Raw genomic sequence first — 13,267 nt, 5'->3', positions numbered from 1 at the left:
ACTGGGACTCAGAGAAAATCAAGCTTAACAAGAGACAGTTTTCTGTAATTTAAATGAACAAGAAAAAGATGAAGTACATAAGGAACAACTAAGAATTTCTGCATGTCTCTATTTTTTTTCCTGCCATTCCTAATTTCTGGATACATGTAGACTTCTGTGGATGTCAGTTACTTATATGATAAAGTGTATTACAATTTTTAGCACAGAAAATTTTTTTAGCACAGATCACTTACTGATCTTCATTTCTGAAGATTCCCCAGACTACACTGACGGAGATACAAAATATTGCCAAGAGCAACATCCGGATCTGGGGACGCTTGTGAAAATATGGCAAGTTGTTGTCTGGAATTCTGAAAAAGAATCACACCAAAGCTACAGTTGTCTGTGTATACAGCCTCTTCCCTTATCAACATTTTGAAGCATGAAACCACCTTTTAAACCCCACACCTACTCAACAGTATAAAAAAACGAAGTTTCCCTATTAAAATTTTGAAAGTTGCCACATACCTACACTTTCCCAAGGGGAATCTTCTTACAAAGGGAGACAGACAGCTGTAAAGACCAATGGAGGCAGCCAGGCAGAATATTCCTATTATAACATAGACTGAGGGGAAAAAAGCATTAAGTACAAGTAGGATAAGGCAAGAAATGCTTTTTTCATATCCTGGCTGAATAAAGAACATTCAATAAGACTAAATGAGAAATAAGGTTTGCATTTCAACAGTGAAAGATAAATTCAGAGACTTCAGATGATTGATTAGATTTGTGCTCTTTAAGTATCTAATTCTAGCTCCTTTTACTCAGGTGTACTTTATGCAATACCTACTTAAAGAAATCAAAACCTCTATCCTAATGTTCTTAAAGTAAGTCATAAGCCTCAAAGGCAACCTATGGTGAAGCATTTATCTTCTTTTCATGAGTAAACAGGAGCATTATAAGGGACTATTAAAGTCACTAAGTAGCAAAATTAATCAATACAGATGCGAAGCATGTTTCACTACTTCCTCAAAAATACAAAGAAGCATTAGGCTCTAATGTTTTGTCAATCTGGTAAGTAATCAGTAGAAAATTATAATATTTATAAAGATAAAAAAATGATCCTTGATCTTGACTTGAAATTGAACTATAATAGAGAGAAGAAGTGGTCTGAGAACACAGTTAACAAAAATAAAAGTTGGAAAATACTAAGTCTGTATTTGCTTAAGAGGCTTTAATGTTTGAAAGAAACTTTATGATCAACCTCACAAAAAGGATTAGAAATCTACTCAGTGAGTTTTCTTACATTTTAAAACATATTGGGATGAACACACATGACAGAAGAGAGATGTTTCATTATTATTTTCACAATTAAGTGTTCTTTGAATGATGTCAGCCTTATGATATTAAAGATGTATCAATACAAATACAACCTTAAGAGTACCTAAGTGGTCATAGAAGAAATAAAGGAGGACGAGCATTGAGCAGCACATCACTACAAACACACAGATCATTATGGGAGTCACATCCACTGTTTCATCATCATGTTTCTCTGCCCCATCATCACGCTTGTGCTTCATGTACCTCCTGAAAGAGTAACACGGCTACAATTAGTTCATTCCTTCTGCAACAAAATACACAAGGACACTGAATCTTCAGCAAAAAACCACAAGGGGTTGAAACAACACCAATGCCTGCTTTGATTCCTACTCAAGTCAGTGGGACACCATTTTCCCATGGAGGTATGAACATCAGCTGTAACACAATGCATAAACCAGTAACTGCTGTGTTAACTTATCTAGAGGACTATTTCATTTGGAAAAAACTCGAATGAATCCTGAAAGTAACACAGAGTAGTTAACTTCAGAAGAAATCCTTGAATCAAGTTGTGTATACAAAATACATATTAGAAATTAGTGTGGCACAATGACCTTCTCCCAGTCCCTCTTGCTGGCAAAAAGTAACCATAAAATTTCATTTAAAAATTGCTAACAAAGATAGCATATGTTAGGCATCCAATCAATTTGATTTGCCTTATACCAGTAAAAGCAAATTTATTTTTTTTACGAAGTATTTATGTGGTGAATTTTTGCAAAAGAGAAGTCTATTACTTAATAATTTTATTTCTGAGCTTTTCAAATGTTTGGTCTTTTAACATGGCAAAATCCTAAAAAAATCTACATGCAATTTATACTCTAATGATTTCCTACAATGACCAAACCAATGCAAGGTTCAGGGCTTTTCAAACATCACACCAGCATTTTCCCTAGAGTCTCCTAACGTCACTAGCAGAGCTGCCAGGTAATGCTTACATAAACACCATCTATTTTTTGTTCTGTGAAAAATACAGAAAAACTGGTATACTGCATTTAGTGACTCACTTTTTCACATCTCTGCTTCCTGCCCAGTAGCCTCCAATTGCAACAGTCCCCACAGCCATGACAAAGATAATCACCATGTTGTAGTCCAGCACAGGTTCATTTGGTGCGTACATTGCTCCTTTCACTGAGCTGCCAAAACTCTGTGGAAGTAAATAACAGTTAGGAAGGACATCCAAAAAGACACCTTAGCAAAGGTTCACTTACTTAATTTTCATTAAGTAACCTCAGAATCAGGCTTTATTATAAACACATAAGAGCCATCTATTGGCTCTTCTATTAGTAATATTTATTTCCAGCACCAGGCTGTATTTTGATTTTATTATAAAGATGAGAAATAACCTCCCAAGAGACTTTTTTTTCCAAAACACAACAATGCAATCTTCATGAATACACTCTCTACATAGTCAAAGCTCTTAAGATAGACTTAATACTGTTGAGCAGTAACTCATTTACATGAGATAATATAAATGAGAGCTTTTAGTATCGAGTTTACCTTGCCGATATCTAACATATCAGTATAGCTAAGCAGAGCCACAGGAATATCAATCTCTTCATACTGACTCCTATTACCTCCAGGAGGAACCTGAAAGACAGTTCAGACCAGGTAAGAATATGTTTATTTCTGCAAATACTTCTACTCCTTGAAAAGGGTTAAAGTTGCAAAGTCTGTTCTGGCTAATTTGAAAAATATTCTAGAAGGGAACTTAATGACAGCAAACACTCAAAAGTAAAAATATATGCCTGTTCCCAGTAAAACAGAAGTAATACAAGACTGTAATGGCAAAATGAAGCAACCAAATTTCAAGCAGTATCTTTTGCACATCAGGGTCACGGGTTTATGACTGATGTGTGCCTCTAGTATTGACCAGGACTCAAACCTACTAATTTTGTTTTTAAAACTACTAATTTTACAAAATATATGCTGTTGCTGCTCCAGCTGTATCTAAAGCACTGGATTCAGTATGGGAGTATGATGGAGTCACAAACCAACCACATTCTTTGACTCCAGTATTTCATTTGGAACAAGAGTAATCCTGAGCCCTTGACCTGAATTTCACATGAGCTCTGTGCCAACCCTTCCTACTGAAATGAGGGCCTCTTGTTTCATTCATTCTTCTGTCAGATGTATGGTTTCCACACATAACTATTCAATCTATGAACATGCAGGAACACACATGCATTATTTACTTTAAAGAGGAACATCAAATACCAGCAATGTGCACCACAGACAAGACAGTATCTAGCATCAGAGGAGTATCAGCAGCACAGGAAGATAAAAAGCAACTTACCAGTCTCTCTCTACTAACAATCAGCAGCCCACGGGCCCCATTTATCTGAGCAAGCCTCACTTTCTCATAGAAGGTGCAATTTCCTCGCATCACCATGGGGATTTGATTATTAAATCCCCCATGAGGTACATCAGAAGGAGAACACAAAACAGATGCTGTCTGATCCTGCAGTTGCAGGAGTGACTGAAAAAAAGAAATTTGTTAAATATACATATATATATATATATATCACATAAAATAATAAAAGAAGTCAAGAGCAGAAGCCAGAGCTTCTAAAGAGTAATTTAAAACCTTCCAGTAATGGAAGCAAAATGAAATTCTCAGAGCAAAATGAAAGCTGAAACAGTGCTGCCTTCTCTATTATGTAGGGACTTGCCTTGTTTCACCTTATTGTACAGAATTCAGCTGGTAATAAAATTTGGGATACAGATATGTATATATACGCCTTAACTTGCATTTATTTCCTTCAGCATTGTTGCTGTTCTGATGTACACAGCCAGGATGTGGGAGGAGACAGCAAGGTTTTATCTTTGCTGGGGTAGCAGAGTGGCAGGCTGGGATGATGGAGGGTATGAACAGCTAGAAACCAAAACACAGGCTGGGGAAAAGTACAGAAGTATAGGCAATAAAATTCCATCTTGAAACCAACTGTATCCAGTGACCTGAGATTTTTGCATCCCAAGTACTTGAATACTGGATTCTAAGCTACTTCTCTCAGCACTTGTGATCCAGAGATAGTGCAAGTCCGTCCCAATTCCTTAGTTTTGGCCCTCTTCAGATCCAAAGGCATCTAATCTGGTGTGCTTCAAAAACACTTCAAAGGTTCTAGAAATAACACTGGCACAAATTGTTCCTTGCAAAATCTAAACAACCACCAGCATCTTTACCCAGTTCTATTTGTAAGTTACCTGAAAACTGCAATTATCTACCAAATAACCAAGCTGTGCTAAGAGAAGCAGGTCTCAGCCCTTGCTGAAGTGAGCTGTCAGATTTGAGAAGAGTCAAGGTAAAGTTTTAACCTGAAAAAATGGAAGTTTGTATTAGAAATCCACAGGTACACAACATACAATACCTGTGTAAGGAGTCTACAGTTTTAGGAGGCAAAGGGAAGTGTCAGGCTGTCAGTAGCTTCCACCTTATTGAGAAAACTGCTGTCTCCAGCCTGACCTCTAGAGACAGTGAAATGCTCCAATCCACTTATTGGTTGTCCAAATTTCAGAACACAACACAAATGCAGAGTGAGCTCAGAGTGGTGCACTGCATCACCTCAGTTAATGAACTGTACTGCTGGAGTACTGAAGGAGGAGGAGCAAGAATGTGAAAGAAGGGAAAAGCAGGAAAGAACCAAGGAAAGAGACAGGGACAGGCAAGGGATGTAGCATATACTATCCAAGTGCCTGTGCAAGCTAATCTGGACTGTACTGTCTCCTGCAGAGCTACTGAGATATGACTCTAGTGAATTTTTATGAGACTGATTTAAATGAGGTATCTACAGTACAGTCCCCAACTCCCACAAGTACCACAGTCAGTCATGCATGTGCTGGTTCACATTACACAGTCAGGGCAAGTGCAAGAGTTTATCAGCTGAGTCTACACAAGGCAAAGACAACTACAGATGTATCTAGGGACTAATCTACAGGTGCAATAAACCCATCAGAAGTAACTGAGACTTGCCTAATACATTGGTAAGGGACTCTAATAGTTCTGTGGGGCTCATTCAAAATGCATTTGCTAATTTCATCATTCAGTACCAGTAACTTTGTCTCACAGAAAAGACTGAAGAATTTACTCAATTTTCAGCTCATACAGCTTTGGATAATGCAGCAAAAGCTTGACATAGTTTATGACTACCTAATGTTACACTTGACACTGAGAAAGCACTAAAGGCCACAGTTCACTATATAAGAAAAGCTACGTGGTATCTTTTTGTACCATGCTGATGTACAAAAACTCCTTTGCAATCCCAGGTATGTGTCATTTTAATTTCATTGATCACACCATTGAAAAGGAGTATTTTTGTTTCGAACAGCAATAGTCATTATCTCTGCACAATGCCTGGAAATTATTGCCATCCTAGCACTGCCTAGTGATCTTAAGAGAAAAAATATTTTCTAAGCAGAGCAAACAAAGAAGTTGCTTCAAATTCTACTAATCCAACTAAGAAATCGTAATTTTCCTTGTAACAAAGGCATTTTTATATATTTTTTGTCATCAGTTAGCTAGGTACTTACAGCTTTACCCAGATCATGTGGCAAATGGGCCCACTGAGAGTTGAAGAGAATACAGTAGTCTTTTCCTTTGCTGCTCCCCTTCTCTGAAAGGACATGTACCATCCCATACTCACAGTATACCTGAAAATGGAACAAAAATTTCAGAAGAATTTTAGGTTACATAGAATATCAGAAGTGAAGGGACTAACTTGCTGTTGACTGGCTTGCTTTGTATTTTTAAAGAAAACCAAAGGAGTTCACAAAGTTTCCATATCTGTGCCGGGAGTACAGTGGAATTTGTTATTATTTCCATCATGCTTCAAATAAAGACTTCAGATACATTAGGCAGATTCCCTCCTACACAGAAATTGGCCAAAGAATCAAATGAAATAATATTGGTGTGTTAAAAGAAAAAAGACCAAACCCAACAAATCAAAAAGCCAACCTCAAACAACACTGGTGCACATATGTATTTAACCACAGCAAGGGAAAGAAGCTGCATGAATGCAGAACACATATGAGCCTTGGAGTACTCTGTTCAGCTCTGGGGCTCCCAGCATCAGGAGGATGTGGAGCTGCTGGAGCCAGTCCAGAGGAGGCCACGGAGATGCTGCAAGGGCTGGAGCCCCTCTGCCCTGGAGCCAGGCTGGGAGAGCTGGGGGTGCTCCCCTGGAGAGGAGAAGCTCCAGGGAGAGCTCAGAGCCCCTGGCAGGGCCTGAAGGGGCTCCAGGAGAGCTGGAGAGGGACTGGGGACAAGGCCTGGAGGGACAGGACACAGGGAATGGCTCCCACTGCCAGAGGGCAGGGCTGGATGGGAGATTGGGCAGGAATTGTTCCTGGCAGGGTGGGCAGGCCCTGGCACAGGGTGCCCAGAGCAGTGGGTTGCCCCATCTCTGGAAGTGTTCAAGGCCAGGCTGGATGTGGCTTTGAACAGCCTGGCCTAGCCAACCCTGTGTCAGGGGCCTGGAACTAGGTGATCTCTAAGGTCCCTTCCCAGTCAAACCATTTCATGATTTTATGAATAAGACACTGTGGTGTTGCATTTTAGTTAAATGGTATGCTCTGTCTCACCCCTCAAAACTCTATGCTTTATTCCAAGCCTGTAATCCTCCCCTGAAGTATCCTGTGTCTGTAATCCCATTGGCCCGAACCTTCTCCGCGCCCACTTGGAATCTCCCTGTTAAGTGTGCTGGTGGGATGAGACTCTCTCAGCTGCTCTCCTGGCCAGTGCTCTCTCGGCCCCTCTCTCGCCCTCCCCGTTCCCCTTCCCTCCCTCAGAAACCATGCTGCTTCCCGGGGGTAGGACCCCCAAAAAACCCTCATCTAATCAGCACCCTCAGAAACCGTGTGGAATCTTCTTGCCTGCCTGCTGCTACCAGCGAACTCACAGCTCCGCAACAAGACACCAACTCCTGAAAGTACAGCCTGAAGTAATGATCAATTCTAGATGTGCATTCACTCCAAAACTCAACCTTGGACACCTTTGCTGAAGATGTAGCAAGGACCCACAGAAGCAGCAGCTCTTTTTCTGTCCTAGGTAGAACATGCAAATCTACCTACTGCATTTACCTATCACTGCTCAAATGACCAGTTGTCACTATTGTCAAAACTCCAACAACGTAAGTAGTGAAGATTACCTATATAATATTTATAATTAAAGGCCTGTCCTGGGTCTGGCCAGGATGCAGTTAGTTTTCTTTATAGCAGCTGATGGTGCAGTGTTTTATTTTTGTGCCCAAAACAATGCTGATAACAAACTAATGTTTTAGCTATTTCTGAACAGTGTGCAGAGTGTCAAGGCGTTGTGTTTCTCACCCTGTTCAACCCATGAATAGATGTCCAAGAGGTTTAGACGGGGTCACAACCAGGCAGATGATTCAACAAAGAGATATTCCATACCCGTAGCATATCATGCTCATTTTTATAAGGAGGTTACCTATCTTTTTGTATCATGTGCATGTTACAATTCTCCTGAAGAACTCATGGAAACTGAGATAACAGAACCCAGATCCCTTAGTAACACAGAGAAAGAGAACAAGAACTACAGAAAAAAAAAAAAATAGTAATATGCAGCAAATCTACCAGTTTTAGACATCTCAGTTGTGATACACAGTATGTAACTTGCTTATTTAGTGAACTGCTCACACTACATCTAACTGCAAGATGTGCTGATTTTAGCACAGATATTTTCAGCTTCCCATCCCTGCAAAAAAATACACAGCAAACACAGTATTTTCCTCATTATTTTAGTTAGGTCAGAGTGTACTCGACCATTTCCCAGCAAAACTGGAATATCACAAGTAGGTACTAGCAAACACTTCCTTAACACAGACATTTTCACAAATCTTATTCTTCATGATGAATTCTGCTCTTTTAAACATCTACTCCTATCATTCCCTTCCCTGTGTATAGTAACAATTTCGTGAGTACTAGGTATATTCCTCATCTTCCACCCAAAAAGCTGAACCAAAATCACCTACAAGAGTATATACATGCATATATATATATACACACACACACACATATATATATATATATATACACACACACATCCATACATAAGTATGCGTATACATAACCTGCAAAATAAAGTACTTTTGTGGTGTTGATGCAGCTGTCTGTTTGTACCCCAAGTCATAATACATATTTACCCAGGGAGGGAATCAGAAAGTAGGAAGGCAAACCAAACAACAGTGGAAGTACATACAACTCCCCTATCACTAGTGATGGTTTCCTTTAATTAGTGGTGACTTCATTCTTGTATTAATTGAGTCAAAATAATTGTAAATCCTCCCTGATCTTGGAAATGGTTGAAGAAACACGAAGTATATAATGAGGTCTCTTTATACTGTTCTAAGGATGCTAAAATAACCCTCCTGGCCATTTCTAAGTGGCAAACAGGTCCCTTGCAATGCTTCTCTCTCTGACAAGAGCCTCTTGTTCTTGCTTGAACAAGAAGGCATCAGAGCATCATCACTTCAACAACCAGCCATCAAATTCTACAGGACACTTGCTCCTCAGGGCAGCAACACTGGGATTGCAGGCTCTGTCTTGGGAGGACTGTCAGGCACCATCTCCACTCATTGAAAAAGTTAAGAAGTAAGTTTTTAAGAAAAAGTCTTTCCTTTGTACAATATATTGAACATCAGCTCCTCAGTGTGAAGTTTGCTCATATACATTCTGTGACCATCTAGTAAGGTTTGAACATCAACACATTAATAATTCAATTCCGGATTAAGATCTGACCAGCAGCTGCAAAAAGATTTTAATGCTTCACATAAAAATACATTAAGATACAAATGTAGTGCTCAGAAAGCAGGACAAAATCTATCTTTTAAAATGTAATTCTATTATACAAATCCAGATCAATGCTTCTTTTTGAAGGAGAGTCTTGCTGATCTTCAGTTGCTGCTTTAGAACCTCACAGTGCTCTTACAGAGCAATTTCAATGTTCAAGTAGTGCTGTCTGGTAATAGATTATAAAAGGATGATTCTGAGATCAAATGCAAATCATATCTGTATTTTGGCTTCATACAAGCTATTAGATAGTCAGGGAAAAGTTGACCGCATATATTAAATGTAGCAGTCTCAAAATACTATTGCAGCTCATGATTTGGAAATCCAGTCCTTAGGAATACCACATACTGTTAATGTGACTGGATTCTTCCTAGTATCATTTTTTTCCCAGAGCATTTGTTTCCTATTGCAAAGGGAAGTTTCTCCATTTTATTGAGAACGTTCGCTAATCCTTACTGGCACTTAGCACTTGGAAGTTGCAAAAAAACCAAAACCCACCAACCAAAATCCCCTCACACCAAAGAAGCAAGCCCCCTACCCTCACAACCATCTTACCTTTCTACCATCCCCCTTTGTGTCATACTCCTCTCTACCCACACATCCAGCTCCTTCCTTTCCATTCTTCCTTCTCTCTTTTGTCCAGCACCCAAGCAAAATTGAAGTAATTGACTGAAGATATGTTTAACTGGTCTATTGCTCTGCTCTAGCCATCCCCAAGGAAATCACTTAGTGCCTACCAGAACTGATTAAAGTTTGTTCTGGAGAGAAATATAAAATCATATCCCTAACCATCGCTGCTACTAATTAGAACATTGTGGCAGACTAATTTGTCAATATTCATAATCTGAACACACCAATGATTTGATAATTATGCAGTTACACTCTCACAAATACACGTCATACATCTGTTTCTTCATATAGCAGCTGAGGAACAGGATGCTAAAGATTACTGGAGTCAGCAACAATGTCATATCTTAACCTGCTTGTTCAAAAATCCATTAAAAGAATTCATCACACTTATTTCTCCCTCTTTATTTCAAACCCTACTACACAGAAGTTACCATGCACCCCTAGGAAACAGAGTAAAAGATGTTTTTAGAAAAACTTCTGAAAATCACAGACTGGTTTAGGTTGGAAGGGACCCTTAAAGGTCACCTTGTCCAAACCCCTGGCAATGGGCTGGGAAATCTTCAAGTATACCAAACCCTGTTCAACCTGGCCTTGAACTTTTTCAGGGATGGGGTACCCACCTCCTCTCTGGACACAGTGAGTTGTGTGTTCTACCAGTGTTTTACCCTGTGACAGTGTTTTACCACTTGCATTGTAAAATCACTCTTTAACACACACAGTATGCCCAGAGGCAATGATGGCATTCTGCTGCAAGATGTCAGCAACGCAGTAAAGAAATATTATTGTAAAAATATACAGGAGGTAGACATTTAATATAAATATAAGAGAATATAAATTTTTATATTTAGCTCTTTGGCATATAAATGGTCTTTGTTAACACATGCAGCAACTTTTTCCCTCTTTTATAACACTAGTGTTAACTAAGTTCTTTAGAACCAATGACATTTGCCCTGAAACATGCTGATATGGGAGGTCACTGATTAGTTCAGTGCAGATTAAAGCCACTTGAGCACAGTTCAAATTTCCAAGATACCTGTGGAGACAGAGAGACACTACTGTGCATACGCTGTGAGGAAACAAGAACTCCAACTCCCTGCTATAGCAGACTTGTTAAATCATATGTCAGGTATCCAACCATAGCACCTAAACTACTTTCAACAGAAACAAGTAATTTAGAAAAGTAACCTGTACTTATTATCTTGAATTTGATTTTGAAGAGTAACAAGCAACAGAGATGCAAATACAGTCACACACGAAAGACAAGAACAAAAGAATGTTCCATTATACAATTTTGCTTTCTGAGCTATTTAATGGACATTCTTCAAAGAAATATTAAGGGAGTAAAAGGTTCCTAATGTGAAGTGCTCAAAACATTTTAGAAGCTATTTGGGTTTGTGTGCCAAAAGCTAAATGAAAGTCAAGCATGAGAGGAATAAAAGGAAATATGAGCAGGGCTAAAAGCAGAAGAGGAAACACAGAATTTAAGAAACTCTGTGGAGAACACAATCTGTGGATAATGTGGATTAACAGACATTTTTATAAAGCTATTATCACTTACAAGCAAAGCATAGTTCTGAAGTTTGTTCTTATCCACTTTGATGCATCCAGTTTTGATTTTTATTCATGTCAGTAGGTATGAGACAACAAAAGTTCAAGCAGTGCTGCTGTTGCAGTGGCATAGCGGCAACATTTATGATGATTCCTTATTCCTAGAGACCACTTCGTATCCTAGATTAACCCAGGAGAAAATGTCATCTCCTGTGCAGATCCTATACAATGTGCCTAAAACCCCAAAGGCTCTTTTCCAAGTGCTTGGATATCAAGTCCAGCCTTTTTCAAACACAGAAAAATAACAGCTGCTGTGAAAATAAGGTATATTATAATACTTGCATCTTGGTCCTGTGGCTTAAAAAGCACACAACAGTGTATAATTAACACAAAAGGAAGTGTTTTCTATAAAGCTGCAAAACTGGAAAAGGTTTTCACACAACAGAAATGTAAAATCTGAGGGCAGAATTTAACAGACAAACGAGCTAATCTAATGTTTGTGGTAATTGAAGGGCATACTTGTTAGCTTTAAATCTCATCAGGGCCTTCCACAGATCAATGCATAAAAGAGAAGAATGCTCCCCAGTTTTTCTGCTGTACAATTTTTTTTAGGTGAATTAATATAGTTCAGAGGCAAGCACTGGACTTGCAAGCTGAATGATAGAAGAAGGAGGAGAGGAAGAATTCAGCCCACCAGTATTTCAAGAAACTTCAGCGTGAGTGACTGAGCCAACTCAGTATCTGTCTCGCTTGTTCATCCCTGCCTCTGACCCCACACTCACGTGGATGTCCTTTTCTGCTTTCAGTAGCTCTATTAACTGACCTGGCCACTCACATCTCGGATATTGGGAGCTGTGTTCCTTGAAGAAGGAATGAATGAGCTATCCTACTCTTACAGTAGGTACCATGTCAGAGTTCCCAGGAGCTGGAGTCATTCTGTCCCATTAACTGCACTGATCCATCTGGAGAAAAGCAACAGCAGGCAGCAAAGCTGCACACAAATAAACACTCCTTCAACAAACACTGTACAGTGCAGAGAGCTACATATTCATAATGCACTAATACCAGAAGACTAAATTATCAGCCACCACCTTAATGCAGAATTTCAGACAGACTTTCAAATTCTTTGGACCCATATCAGAGTGCCCTAATTTAAAATACAAACCCATCACCTCAATTAAACATATTCTTCTGAAAGCTGCTATAGTGAAGGCCAGCTAGATCCAACACATTTGCTGCAGATCATATTACTATGTTCATCACTAATCAAAGGCTCACATATCTGCTGTTGTTACAGGAAACTGGGGGATAACAATGCCTGGAAAGAATGGGAACTTAAATGAAATGTGAGAACTCAAATACCAAAGCAACATCTAAGTGCAGACTGTACTTGGATCTATAAGAACACACCATTCTTAAAGTGTTCCCAGATGAGGACCCAGATTTGGAAGAGCCATGCTTCAGTAGCCAAGCTGATCCTTCTCCCAAAATAAGAAGATAGAAGCAGATGTGGACACTACCTCCTCTTGCCCCAGGGAGAACAAATAAACAAAACATTCCTATTATCCTGTTTCAAGGAGAGAGACAAAGGTATATGCTCATTAAGGAAAGAGTAAGGCACTGAGAATGAGTACAGCTGGCACACAGCAGCTCCTGACAACAGCTGTCAGCTCTGTCCCCCAGAATAACTCCAGCCATCAGTCACAGGGGTACCAAACCAGGACTAGTGCACCAGAGCACTCTTCTCTGCCTCACACTAAGGAGGATGTACCACTCAAGCCATCCCAACAACTGCAAGCACAAGAGATGCAGAAGTTATGCAAAATACAAGGTAATCAAGCAAATTTTTAAAACACTTGCTTAGCTAACAGAAACATACTGGCAGCACACAGTAAATCCACTTCTCATTGCAGCAGCAGGACTGTTTCAGCACCCT

The 13,267-nt window shown here is 39.4% G+C and overlaps 1 protein-coding gene across 2 annotated transcripts in view; it reads right to left on the bottom strand.

Moving 5' to 3' along the window:
• Nucleotides 1-13,267, bottom strand: part of SPPL2B (signal peptide peptidase like 2B) — a 31,947-nt gene that overhangs the window by 17,278 nt on the left and 1,402 nt on the right. For both annotated transcript variants that reach the window (XM_002189483.7, XM_012571187.5), the window contains exons 2-8: nucleotides 5,878-5,997; nucleotides 3,647-3,829; nucleotides 2,851-2,940; nucleotides 2,358-2,497; nucleotides 1,421-1,563; nucleotides 508-604; nucleotides 234-350 (exon numbers count right to left, since the gene is read on the bottom strand). In XM_002189483.7, the coding sequence (XP_002189519.4) occupies nucleotides 234-350; nucleotides 508-604; nucleotides 1,421-1,563; nucleotides 2,358-2,497; nucleotides 2,851-2,940; nucleotides 3,647-3,829; nucleotides 5,878-5,997 (890 nt within the window). The remainder of the gene's footprint in view (nucleotides 1-233; nucleotides 351-507; nucleotides 605-1,420; nucleotides 1,564-2,357; nucleotides 2,498-2,850; nucleotides 2,941-3,646; nucleotides 3,830-5,877; nucleotides 5,998-13,267) is intronic.

The sequence above is a fragment of the Taeniopygia guttata genome, chromosome 28 (genome assembly GCF_048771995.1).
Source record: "Taeniopygia guttata chromosome 28, bTaeGut7.mat, whole genome shotgun sequence".
In the NCBI taxonomy this organism is placed as follows: domain Eukaryota; kingdom Metazoa; phylum Chordata; class Aves; order Passeriformes; family Estrildidae; genus Taeniopygia; species Taeniopygia guttata.
Note: the sequence above shows the minus strand (reverse complement) of the source record. Positions and strands in the feature narration are given on the sequence as shown.